Source organism: Notamacropus eugenii, chromosome 2 (assembly GCF_028372415.1).
Source record: "Notamacropus eugenii isolate mMacEug1 chromosome 2, mMacEug1.pri_v2, whole genome shotgun sequence".
Classification (NCBI taxonomy): Eukaryota; Metazoa; Chordata; class Mammalia; order Diprotodontia; family Macropodidae; genus Notamacropus; species Notamacropus eugenii.
Window position 1 is genome coordinate 78,669,016 of NC_092873.1, and position 13,181 is coordinate 78,682,196.

At 38.4% G+C, this 13,181-nt stretch overlaps 1 protein-coding gene across 4 annotated transcripts in view; it reads right to left on the reverse strand.

Annotated features, from left to right (window-relative positions):
• Nucleotides 1–219: 219 nt before the first annotated feature.
• Nucleotides 220–13,181, reverse strand: part of ACAP1 (ArfGAP with coiled-coil, ankyrin repeat and PH domains 1) — a 29,641-nt gene continuing 16,679 nt past the window's right edge. For all 4 annotated transcript variants that reach the window (XM_072641225.1, XM_072641224.1, XM_072641226.1 and 1 more), the window contains 4 exons: nt 2,477–2,586; nt 2,223–2,333; nt 565–614; nt 220–390 (listed from right to left, as the gene is read on the reverse strand). In XM_072641225.1, the coding sequence (XP_072497326.1) occupies nt 290–390; nt 565–614; nt 2,223–2,333; nt 2,477–2,586 (372 nt within the window). In that variant the 3' untranslated portion in view covers nt 220–289. The remainder of the gene's footprint in view (nt 391–564; nt 615–2,222; nt 2,334–2,476; nt 2,587–13,181) is intronic.

Consider the following 13,181-nt stretch of genomic DNA (forward strand, 5'->3'; position numbering starts at 1 on the left):
CCTTCCTGGCTAACCTGTCTGGTGACATTTTAATAATGTATATAATGCTTCACCCTAGAATTAAGGGTCTTCTGAAACATCCTGAGCTGCTGGGTTTCTATGTCTTGTGTCTCCCAGATCTACCAGTAAATTCCTTGGCTCCATGTGGATTTTTTTTCCTCGGTCACTTCTATCCCTCAATCCACTCCACCCCCCCAACCCCAGTACAGTGGAGACATATTGATAGCAGAGAGGTTATTTTAATATGAATGATTTCAAAAGGAGGAGGTTGGGAGTCTAGCTCTCCAGTTCAGAGTGTGTGGAGATCATGGCTTCGGCGGCTTAACTTCTCTGGATCATCAGAAGCCATGAGGGAGAAGTCTCGGAAAATGTCCAGATATGTCTCATCTCCTAAAGTGGGGAAATTGGGAAGGAAGAAAGAGAAGCTGGAGGCTGAGGTACTTTAAAGTTTCTGAGGACTGGATTTGGAGATATCCAGTGCCTAGGCAGCCGGAAGCCTTGATTCACAAAAGGAATAGGGTCCACAGGAGAGGGACACACAATTCTGGGGGTTAGACAGCTCACCTGCCTGTCCTTGGGCCACTTCAACTTCTCTCATCTTTGCCAAACGTAACCTAAGGCAGAAGGGAAGGAGTTGGTTTATAGCCCCTCCTTACTCCCCATCCTTCTAATTCATCAGCTCAGGTCACAGGCCCTTGCCTTCCTCAGAACCTGTTCCTGTCCTTGAGCTGGGCTTTGTCTCATCCTATCCCTGGTCTTCCTCCATCCATCACTAGTTTGCATAACCTGTATTCCTCTAAGTTCCAGCTGTTAGTGCAATCTCCCCTCCACCCGAAATCAACAGATTCAAAACTGAATTCTTCCTGAAACCAGCTCCTTCTTCTGACTATTCCATATTGTAACACCTGTATCATTTCAGCATTCCCCCTCCCCAACCCTACCCATACCCACACCCTAACTAATAAACTGCCAAGTCCTACTGCCACCCCACAGTTCTTGACCTATTTATCTTGGGCCTGGGCTACCATAATAACCGCCTATCCCCTTCCTCTGGCCTCTATTTTCCACGTTATGCTCAGAACAAGTACAAGGTAGGAACAGTTCACTTCTCTGCCCCAAAACTTTCAATAGCTTCCCACTGTTTCATGAATAAATTCTCAGCTGCACAGCCTCTGGCAATCAAACCTACCTTTCTAGCTTTATACTCTATTGCACATAATTTCATTGTGCTCCACACATACCTTACCTGTCTCTGTGTGATGTTTGTTTTCTTTTCCTGTATCTCTATTAAAATCAATCCTAACCATCCCTCCAAGGCCCACTTTAAATGAAATCTTCTCCAAAAGTCTTCCCTGATCTCAACCTTCCTTCTCTCCCCTCCCCCAAAGTAGGAGTGATTTCTCCCTCTTCTGAAACCCTGGAGCATTTTATTTTCCCTCCAGTTTTGTACTAGTGGAAAACTGTACTTTGGAGTCAGGAGACCAAGGTTCTAGTCCTGGTTGGGCAAATGTCATTTCAGTTTTTGAAGTTTATTACCCCTAAAACTAGGGATAATGGCACCTATTCTCAATTAACTTATACTAGGTGGTCAAGGGAAGCAACTATGAAGTGGATTTGTAAGTTGTAAAGTGTGTTTCCAGCACAGGGCTGCTCCCTTCCTCATCCAGAAAAAGATGCATGGAGTGAATTATAAGCTCTGCGAGTACAGAGAGAATGCCCTTCTCATTGTGGTGCAATTGGAATCAAAGGACCTGGATCTAAAATTCTGGCTGTGACCAAGATCAGTGCTTGCATACCACTAAACTGTTCTGGGCCCATTTCCTCCTCTATAAAATGAGGCGGGTGGAGATGATGATCCTTAAGGATCTCATTCTCTCTTTGCCCCTCTTGTTTTCTTTTCTTCCCTCCTCCCCCTAAATTTCTTCCTAGAGGGCTTTACATAGTATAGTGTTTTTGTCATTGTAAGAGACACTCATATGTTTATTTGATTAAAATGTTGTACCTATAAGTTTTACCTTTTCTCCTTAATAACTCTATCTTTCCTATATTCCTCCTCAAAACTCTGACCTCACGGCTCCCTGGGTCCCTTAAATCCAGGCTTTAAGCATTGGTTCTGCCCCTGTCAGGCTCCAATCCCGTGGCACCATTCCAGTAATCTTCCCTCTCACCCTAGTCTCCCATGCCCTTTCCCAGAGAGTTGCCCTCATCTTCATGGGACTCACAGAGTGACAATATCTGCATTGGCTGTCTCCATGGCAATGGTCAGAGGGTCTTTCCCTTCGGAATCCTGAGCTCCAAGGTCTGCCCCTCGTTTTAGAAAGAGACAGGCCAAGCTGAAGGAAAGCAAACAGAGATTCAGGTCATCCATTGCCCTACTCTTCACCTCCCTCCCAGCCCCTCTATTTCTTAACTGTCCACCCCTTCCATCTGTCTTTGCTTCCTTGGGTCCCTAGAACTCAGGTGTCCTAGCTTATACCCAGTGTGGCCGAGGATGGTGGCATGGTGGAGGGGGCTCCTCCCCATGCTGTCAGCCTGGTTCACATTTGCTCCATTCTGGAGAAGAAATTCACAGGCAAGCAGGGAGTTCTGAAAAAAGAGAAGCAGAAGGGATAAAAAGATAATATCACGTAGGAACTGGGGTGGGGTCTTGGAAAGGGGGCAGAGTTGAAAATAGGCAGGGGAGAAGTTGGGGAGAGGAAAGGTTGGACGACTAGCTGTATCCAAAATTTGTTATTATCATCTCTTGCCTCCATATATTTCTGTAAGTCCATTCTCCATGCCTGAAATGCTCGCCTTAGTAAACTCTAATTCTCTCAAGTCCTTTTTCTTCCCTTAAGGCTCAGCTTGTTTGGCAACTTGTTTGTGAACTCTCTGCTCCTTCTGGCATGTAGTGCCTTTTCTCACTTCAAATTTGTATTTACCCATGTATACGTGATCTTGAATGTAAGCTACTGAGGGAGGGCAGGGCATGTCTCATTTATCTTGATCACTGCTGACTACACAGTAAGCCAGTACATGGTAAGCATTTATATATTATGCTTTGAATTGAAGTGGTGGAGATAGAGAAGGTCCTGGGGAGAAAAGACAGGGATGATGCTGGAGGAAGTAATGAAGCTACAAATAAAAACCCTGGAGGGTGACCAGATATCTATGAACAACAGCAGCAGAGCTTAGGAAGTCAACAAGAGTTGTCATCTAGAAAATCACTTTTTAAAAAGTCTGATGATCCTAGTCTAGGAAATTTTCCCTGAAGAGAGATGTCCTGAAGTACTAGAGACCGAGAACAGTTAGCTGTTGAATCATTTCAGTTGTGTCTGACTTTGTGTGTTTGCCGTTTCCTTCTCTAGCTCATTTTACAGATAAGGAAACTGAGGCAAACAGAGTTAAATGACTTGTCCATGGTCACACAGCTCCTAAGTGTCAGGTCCTCCAGCTTCAGGGCCAGTCATCTATCCACTGTGCCACCTAGTGCCCTGGCACAGAAGTGTTAATTTGGGAGAGTCAAGAGACCTGAGTTCAAAACCTTCCTGCTTCCCTCATGCTTATTACCTGTGGGGCCTTAGGAAATCAATTCATCTCCCAGGGCCTCAGTTTCTTTATTTATAAAATAAAGGAGGTTGAACTAAATGACCTCTGATCCAGGGTCCTGTACAAATAGGAGAATCCATAGGATGCCAACAGAGACGGACCTTCAGAGAGAATCTTTCAAGCAGCTAGGTGGCACCATTGTGTGCAGAGTGTTGGGAAGACTTGTCTTCTTGGGTTCAAATCTGACTTCAGACACTTACTAGTTGGTTGTCCCTGGGTAAGTCACTTCACCCTGTTTGCCTCAGTTCATCTATAAAATGAACTGGAGAAGGAAATAGCAAACCAATTCAATATTTTTGTCAAGAAAAATCTCAAATGGGGTCATGAAGAGTGGAACACAACTGAAAAAGTGAATACTCAGTGGAGATGAGAGATTTTATTTTCCAATGTTGAATGAAATATGCTAAAATATAAAGGAAATTGATTTGTACAACAAATTTAACTAGCTTACAAAACTGAGTTATGTTCATATTGAGAGGGTTCTTCAATGAAGTTAGAAAAGATAAGTCTTTCCTGCTGAGGAATCCAGAACTGGGAAGGGTCTTTGAAATGCAAATTGAATGAGCAGGTGAAAGTTAATAAGAAAAGTCAGGCTTGAGTGCAAGTTGTGAATGAAGGATATCTCAAATGTTTCTTCCCTTTTCTCTCTTTTGCGTCTCCTTGACAAGCTCTGAGAACCAGGGGTTATACAAAATAAGTGAAATAATATTTCTTGTAAATGGACAGAACACATTAATCTCAAAGAAAGGAGTGAGAGGCAGACAAAACAGACTGACCTAAAACCATCTTATCAGAGAAAGGAGGAAAAAGAAGATTATATATTCTTGAGTTCTGTCTTTGGTACAGGTGGAGATAGGTTATGTTCTTGCAAGTACAAGAATTAAGATTGGATTGTTACATGATATTAAAATAAGTTTTATTATTTATGTTGGATGTGAATGGGAAGCAGAAGTAAACTGTATTTGGGTGTGCCAGAAATAAACCTGTGTTCTTTAGAAAAAGTAGTATAGCACCTTAATACTGACAAAAGGGGAAAAAATAATTTAATGGAAGGAAAATAAAACATTTATAACTTTAAATGACTTGAATTCATCAATAAAGAGGAAACAGAATTGATTAGAAAATAAAACCTGCAATTTGCTACTTCCAAGAAATAAATTTAAAGCAGAAAGACTCTTGCATATTCAAAGTGAAAGGCTGAAACAAAATATATTATGTTTAAGTTAAATTTAAATAGAGGAAGAACTGTGATCATAATTTTGGATATGGCAATCACAAACAACTCTAAGGGAGATAAGTAGGAAAAAGATGAATAAAATGTTGAAAAAATTAAAACAGCACAACTATGAAGACTACTGAATGGGAATCTTAGAGAATATACATATATCTCATGCAACATATAAAAATTATTATAGGCTAGGACACAAAAATTTTAAATATCCTTTATAGACCATAACATGATAAAAGTGATCAATAATGGAAATAGGAACAAAATATATATATATATACAGACCTAAATGGGAGATTTTAAAAATCTGACAGTCTAAATAGTGGGTTAAAGATGGAATCAAAGAAACAACAAAATTTTAAGATTAAATTTCAAAATTTATGGGACATAGTTAAAGAAAGTCTTAAAAGAAAAACTGTATCCATTAGCACTTAGACTGACAAAAGAAAAAAAGAGAGAGTTGATAAACTAAAGAACTAAAGCATGTATAATCCTGTCCCTGCCCTGACCACTAGGATTATGAATGAAAGAGAGAGGGGAGACAAAGAAAACAAATATGAGCTGGACTAAAGAGAGTTATTACTACAAGTGACTCACCCTGAGTCTCAACGTCTTCAAGTTAGCCCCAAGTTAAGTAGAGGAGTTCCCTGTGAACCCCTTAACAAGTAGCCTGTTGGGCATACTACACTTTCATGGGGAGATAGCCCTCAGATGCTATAAAACAAAGGATCTTGGCCTACAATCTTATCAAGTGAATTACAGAACTCATCACATTGGCCAGAAACTTCCTTAATTTCATACTTCAATAGATTTCAATGATGTGGGCATTCCTCTAAAGGTATAAATCATAATGACAGAAAGTTGAAAGAGATCTCATTGGCAATACAGTCCAACCCATACATAAATACAATCCCCACTATAAGATACTTAAGACCTGAAAGGTTGGGGAACCCACAACTTCTCAAGATAACCTATTCCACTTTTGGACAGGTAATTGTGAGAAAGTTTTTCTAGATTTCAAGCCTAAATTGGCCTCATAATTTACAGACATTACTCCTGATTCTCTTCTCTAGGGCCAAAAAGAACAAGTCCAATACCTCCTTCTTATAACTGCCTTTTCTTTTATAAATCTATATAATTCTCTCTTTCTCCCTATATATATATATATATATATATACACACATATATATAGATAGATAGATAGATAGATACAGATAGATCTATATAGATATACATACACACATATGTATATATATACATATATGTATGTATATATATATATTACACATACATATATATCTTTACAACTTATAACTGCCTTCTATAACTGTGTCTTTTCTTCCCCAGTTCCTTTGACTGATTATCATGTGACATGAACTTAAGGCTCTTCCCCATCCTGGTTGCTCTCCTCTGGACACTCCCCAGTTTATTAATGTCCTTCTTAAGTCATGGTGCTCAGAACTGAATACAACAGCACTGATCAGGGCACTTGTACAGAATGATTAATCATCTTTTTATTCCTGAAAGTTATGTTCCCCTCTCTAAATGTAGCCCAAGATTATTTTTTTTGTTTGCTATATCATATTGCTCATTCATATTTAGCTCACAGTCCATCTACTAAAACTAAGAGAATTTTTTCAGAACTTCTAATTATAAGGGGAATTGTGGGGAAATGGTGCAATAAGGCAGAAAATTACCTGTCTCTCCCCAATTCCCCCACAAATAAAATAATGCCTTCAAAGTAAATTTTAGAGTGGCAGAAATAATTAAAATTCAGGGTAAAGCAACTGTCCAGCCTAAGATAACTTGGGAGGACATTAGAAAAGCTCTGACCTCCCAGGGTGGTGATCTGGTCTGATTGAAATGTAGATACACTAGGCAGATACTGTGGCATCAACAACACAGCTACACAGGTTGTAGAGGTGCAGCCTCAGCTTCAGGAGCTTTTGCCCCATAGATGAAAGAGGGGTATGGAAGCTGATCTAGGGAAGATTTTAGGAGCCTTCCACTGAAGATGGATGTGAGGCTCAGGCATACTGATCAGACATCATCTCAGGGTGAGGCTGCAAGTGAGGAGGAGTGAGCACATGCTGGTAAGTGAGATGGACAATAGTTGGACAGCAGAGTCCCTGGTTTCAATTCCAGGGTGAAAAGGCAAGCTGACACACCCACCTGAGGGACCATAGGGAGTAAGAACATTTGTGGTGGTAGCAGTGCTAGCTAGGGGCTCTGGTGGAGGCTCAAGGATAGAAAGGGGTACCTGAGGTTACTTACAGACCAAGTTGTGAGCCTGAGAAGCAATGACTAACACCTGACCTTGGCTTATAGAACGTGGGAAAAACCAAGAGATCAAAGGTCCCCTGATAGAGATCAGAAACCTATAGCTTGAAAACCTGAAGCCTGAAACATTATCTCCTATACCCCAGAAGCAGAGCCTGACCCCATTTTAAAAAAATGAATAAAAAACAGAGAAAACTGGACCACAGATAGTAACCATGGTGATAGCAAAGATCAGGGTTCAAACTCAGAAGATAAAACAGCTTCTTGTAAAATTTCAATATAAAGTAAAGCTTCTTGTAAAATGGTCACAAGCCCATAAACAGTTCTTAGAAGAGCTTAAAAAGGACTTTAAAATGAAATAAGAAAGGTTGAATAAAAATTGGGAAAAGAAATAAGAACAATGTAAGAAAAATATGTAAAAAAAGAGAATCAAAAATTTACCAAAGAAAATAACTCCTTAAAACTTAGAATTGGACAAGGAGGGGCTAATGACTTCATAAGACATCAAGAAATAATAAAACAAAGTCAAAAGAATGCAAAAATAGAAGAGAATATGAAATATCTTGTTATAAAAACCAACCTAGAAAACAGAATGAGGAAAGATAATACAAGAATTGTTGGCCTATCTGAAAGTTTTGATCAAAAACAAAAAGTCTATACTTCAAGAAATTATTGAGAAAAAATAGAAATTTTTTAAAAAATCCACCTATCACCCCTTGAAAACTCACAAGAACATTATGGCTAAGTTTCAAAGCTCCCAGTTCAGGGAGAAAATGTTACAAGCAACTAGGGAGAAACAATTTAAATATTGTAGAGCTACAGTCACGATAAGACAAGATTTAGCAGTTTCTACATTAAAAGACTGAAGGGCATGGAATATAATATTCTGAAGAGCAAAGGAGCTGAGTTTGCAACCAAGAATAACCTACCCATCCAAGCCGAGAGCATTGTGAGATATAAATGGACAATTTTGATTACATTAAGTTAAAAGGGTTTTGCACAAATAAAACCAATGTAGCCAAGATTTTTTATAAAAGCAGAAAATTAGGGGAAAATTTATAGCCATTTTCTCAGATAAAGGCCTCATATCTCAAATATATTGAGAAGTTTTTCCAATTTATAAGAATGTGAATCATTCATGTATTGATAAGCGGTCAAAGGATATGAACAGTTAGTTTTTGGATGAAGAAATCAAAGCTATGTCATATGAAAAATGCCCTAAATCATTATTGATTAGAGAAATGCAAATTAAAACTGCTTTGAGATATCCTCTTATACCTATCAGATTGGCTAAAATGATAGAAGGGGAAAATGACAAATGTTGGAGGGGAAAAACTGGGACACTAATACACTGTTGGAACTGTGAACTGATCCAACCATTTTGGAGAGCAATATGGAATTATGCCCCCAAAAATTATAAAACTGCATATATCCTTCGACCTAGCAATACCATTGTTTCCCAAGGTGGTCAGCAAAAGAAAAGAAAAAGAACCTATATGCTCTAAAATATTTATAATAGTTCTTTGTGGTGGCAAGGACCTGGAAATTGAGGGGATGCCCATCAGTTGGGGAATGGTTAAATGAGTTATAGTACATGATTGTGATAGAACACTAGTCTGCTGTAAGAAATGATGAGCAGGTTGCTTTTAGAAAAACATGGAAAGTCTTGCATGAAATAATGAAGAGTGAAATGAGCAGAACCAGGAGAACATTGTATATAGTAAGATCAATATTGTTTCAAGTGCAAATGTGAATGATCAAGCTATTTTGAGTTATATGAATATTCAAATCAACTATGAAGGACCCATGAAAGAAGATGTTATCCATCATCTCCAGAGAAAGAACTGATATAAGAACTATATTATGTTGTAAAGTTTCACATATATGTGTCAAATGTTGGCCTTCTCTAGTATAGGGTTGGGAGAGAAGGAGGAAAACAGCTTGGAACCCAAATGTAACAAAAAATAAAAATAAAAAAGAACTACTCATACTTCCCCACTCTATACTTGGGAAGTTGATTATTTTTTTACTCAAGAGTAAGATTTTACGTTTATCTTTATTGAATTTTGCTTATTAGATTCAGTCGAAAGCTCTAGCACTTCAAGAGCCTTTTGGCTCCTGTCATTCATGTTGTTGGATCATCATTTCTAGCAATGTGTTGTTCAAAGATCTGACCATGCCATCTATGCCTTTATCCAACTCTGATTAAAAATGTAGCAGAGAGATAAGCAAGCATAGCTCTCTGGGGTTCTATACTAGAGAATTTCTACCATATTGACATTGAAACTTCTACTACTGGACAACAAAAGGTCAATAAGAGGATGAAAAATGGAAAAAGTTTGCAAAAACTTCCTTGACAGACTCTTTTCTCCATGAATGACGGGTGGAATATTCATATTTGGACTCTAACAACAACAACAACAAAAACTCCAAATAAACTGCAAAACCCCCAGATGAGCTAAAAAGATTTTGAAAAATAAAACCAAGATAAGTAGAATAAAACTCTTACCAATGCAGCCCAGCAAGTACTCTGCAATTACAAAATGCCTAGAGGCACTGAGAAAGCCATTACGTGTCAGAGGCAGCACTTGAATTCAGATCTTCCTGTCTTCCAAACTTTCCACTACATCCTTTTTCATCCTTTTTTTATAGCTTTTTATATTTCACATATCATGATAAATCCGAAATGCTGACAATTTGCCATGGAAATAAAAATTACAAACTTAAAATGTTGGTAAAACTGATGAACTTTAACAAAAAATTTTGGACCAAGAGAAAAGGCATGTCTCCATCCTCTAGGTGAAGAGGTAAGAGACTACTACAGGTTCAGGTTTATGAAATTCACACCATTAAAAAGTTAAAGAAGATGGGTAAGTTGTCTTTTCTCACAGTTGTGAACAAGAAATGGATCATTGGACACAATGGAGAGAAGAGTATTTTTTTTTTTTTTGGTCTGTGATTTTTATTGTGTAGGTGTAAGGATGAAGAAATCCCTCCCTCTTTCTGAATATCTGTTACTGTTCTCCAACATCCCAAAACACAGACAGAATGAGCATCTTGCCATTTGCTACCCATTGTCCCCTTTCTCCCTAACGTCCAGGTACCTTGCTTCCCCAGACTCTTTGGAGAGCTAATCTATGAGATTTACCTTTAGTGTCTTCCCATGATTGGTAAATCCTCACCTCATCCCTCTATATCTAGCCAGCCCTATCAATCCATCCATCAGGACACTAAGACCAAGTTAGTATATCCATTTTGCCATCTGCCCTACTGTGTGTGGGAGGAATCTGCCTTGTCCCTCTCCACCATTTTCTGCTTCTCAGTCTGATAACAATGACCAAGTCAATATTACCTTCGCTTTCGGAAAGAGCAAGACTATCTATTGCTACTAACACTCTCCCCTCCCCTAGCCACCAATACGAATAGAATATAAATTCCTTGAGGGCAGGGACTTTTTCATTTTTTTTTCTTTGCATACCTTGGACTTTGGACAATGCATGAAAACAAAGTAGAAACTTGATCAAGGTATACTAGATGAAATTAATTTAGTCTTAGAGAGTTCTCAGGGACACTGAGAGGTTATGTGACTTGCCTAGAGTCACATAGCCAGTATGTGACAGAGTTAGGACTTGAACACAGGTCTTCTTGACTCTGTCTTTCTATCCACTATTTGGATTATATAAAAATGGCTTTTGCACAAACTAAATATATACAGTTAGAATAAGAAAATGTATGGACTGAGGAAAAATCTTTGCAAACATTTCTGAAAAAGTCCAACATCCAAAATTCAAATGGAATTGATACAAATGTACAAGAGCCACTCCCCAGTCATCAACTGGTCAAAGAATACTAACAAGCAGCATTTTAAAAAAGAAATGCAAACAATAACCATCAAAAAGTTTTGAACATTACCCCAAAGAGGTCAAAGGAAGAGGAAAAGGAATCATATATATGAAGAAATATTTACAGCAGCTCTTTTTTTTTTTTGTGATGGAAACTGAGAGGGTGCCCGTCAACTGGGAAATGGCTGAACAAATTATGATGTAAAGTGTAATAGAATACTATTGTGTATAAAAAAATGATTAAAGAGGATGGCTTCGGAGAAACTTGAGAAGACTTGTCTCAACTGATTTCAATGGGAAATGAGCCAAATCAGTATAATAATTTATACAATAACATTGTAAAATCAAATAACTTTGAAAGACTTAGGAACTCTGACCAACCATGATGCCTCATGATGAAGACTTATGATGAAACATGCCACTTACCTCCCAAAGGAAGTGATGGATTCCAGGATATAGATTTAAGACATGTTTTTTGGACATGACCAATTCAGGACATTTTTTTTGACTGTGCTTATTCATTACAAGGGTTTTTATTTTCTTTTTCTCTCAATAAGAGGCGTGGTGGAAGGGAAAGAAAATAGATTTTTAATCGCAAAAAATAAATTTAAAAATATCTTCAATATTGATGATAAGTAGACAAATACAAATTAAAACAACCCTGGGTAGTTTTACCTGGAGGTATCACCCTGATATGACAGCCCGAGGTTTTTACTACATACTCATGAAACAAAGATTGTCAGAGATATGGAAAAATTCAGTGTTTACAAGGACTTGGGAAAGCAGGCACATTACTTGATTGCTGGTGGGCCTGTGAAAATTAGTCCAACTATTTTGGAAAACAGTTTAGAGGAAGCAAGAAAAATTAACAGAATTGTTCAAATTCTTAAGATTCAGTGACCTTACCATTGGCTTTAGGTTGTTGACAAGAAAGTACTAATCTCCACGAAAATATTCAGAGCAGCACTACTTGTGACATCATAGCTTGGAAACAAACCATGAACCTACTAACTGGGGAAATGTTCAACATATCAAGGTATTTGAATACAATAGTGTGTTACTGAATCATACGGAAAACTGAAGATGACTAATCCAAATGAGATGACACAGAGTAGACAAAGCAAATCTCAAAGAACCATGGGAACCATTACTCTTTAAACAAAATATTTAAAACTATTTAAATGAAATTAACTATTTAATTTGCAACTATTTAAATGAAATATCAAAATGCTAGATAATATTGGCACTAATTTACAAAGTATTCACTCATTTGTTGTAACAAAGGGTTAAAACTATTAAAAAATGTTGGGCAGGAGTAATCATCCTTCGATACTGTTTTTTAAACTGTTTGCAGGATCATACATTATGAGCAACAGAAATAAATACACCATGTGTTGAAACAGAATTTGTCATAAGCAAAAACAAAACCAAAAACCCTAAAAAGAAAACCAAGCAGCTGCACTTCCTGCCTCTACTTCCTTTCCTAATAACCTGAGTTCTGGCCATATAATGCAAACTGCTCTCTGAAGTTAACAGAGCTATCATAATGGCCAAACCTCCTCTGCCTCCTCTCAGTTTTCATCCTCCTTGACCTCTCTGCAGCAGTCAATGCTTAATCATCCCCTCTCCCCACCCAGGGCTTCCAAGACACTGGCTTCTCCTCTGGACCACACCTTCTTGGCCTTCCCCGTTTTAACCTCCTCCAGCTTCTGCTGTTCCCTTGGGCGTTCCCCAAGGTTCTGCCTCTTTTCTCTCTCTGCTCTACACTGATGATCTCAAGGCTTTAATGATCACCTCTATGGGAGACACTCCCAAAGCCACACATCCAGCCATTATTTATTTCTCCCTTAAATTTCAGACTCATACATCAACAGCTGTCTGTCTGTGGGGCAGCTCACCTGGCTGTCCCAGGAACACCTCAAACTCAGCACTTTGAAAGTGAGCTTAGCATCTCCTCCCAAAAATCTGATTCTTCTCCCAAGTTTTTTATTACTGTTGATAGTAACAATATCCCTCCTAGGTAACCAGACTCAAAACCTTAGTTTGTCACATTTCTCAACTATATAATAGTACCAACCTCACAGAGTCAATATGAGGATCAAATGAGATAAAATTTAGTGCAGTGTCTAGCACATAGTAGACATTTAATAAATACTGGTCCCCCTTTCCTGAGGCAGTTAGGTGGGTTGTACTGGATAAGAATGCTGGGCCAAGAGTCAGGAAGACCTGAGTTCAAATGTGGC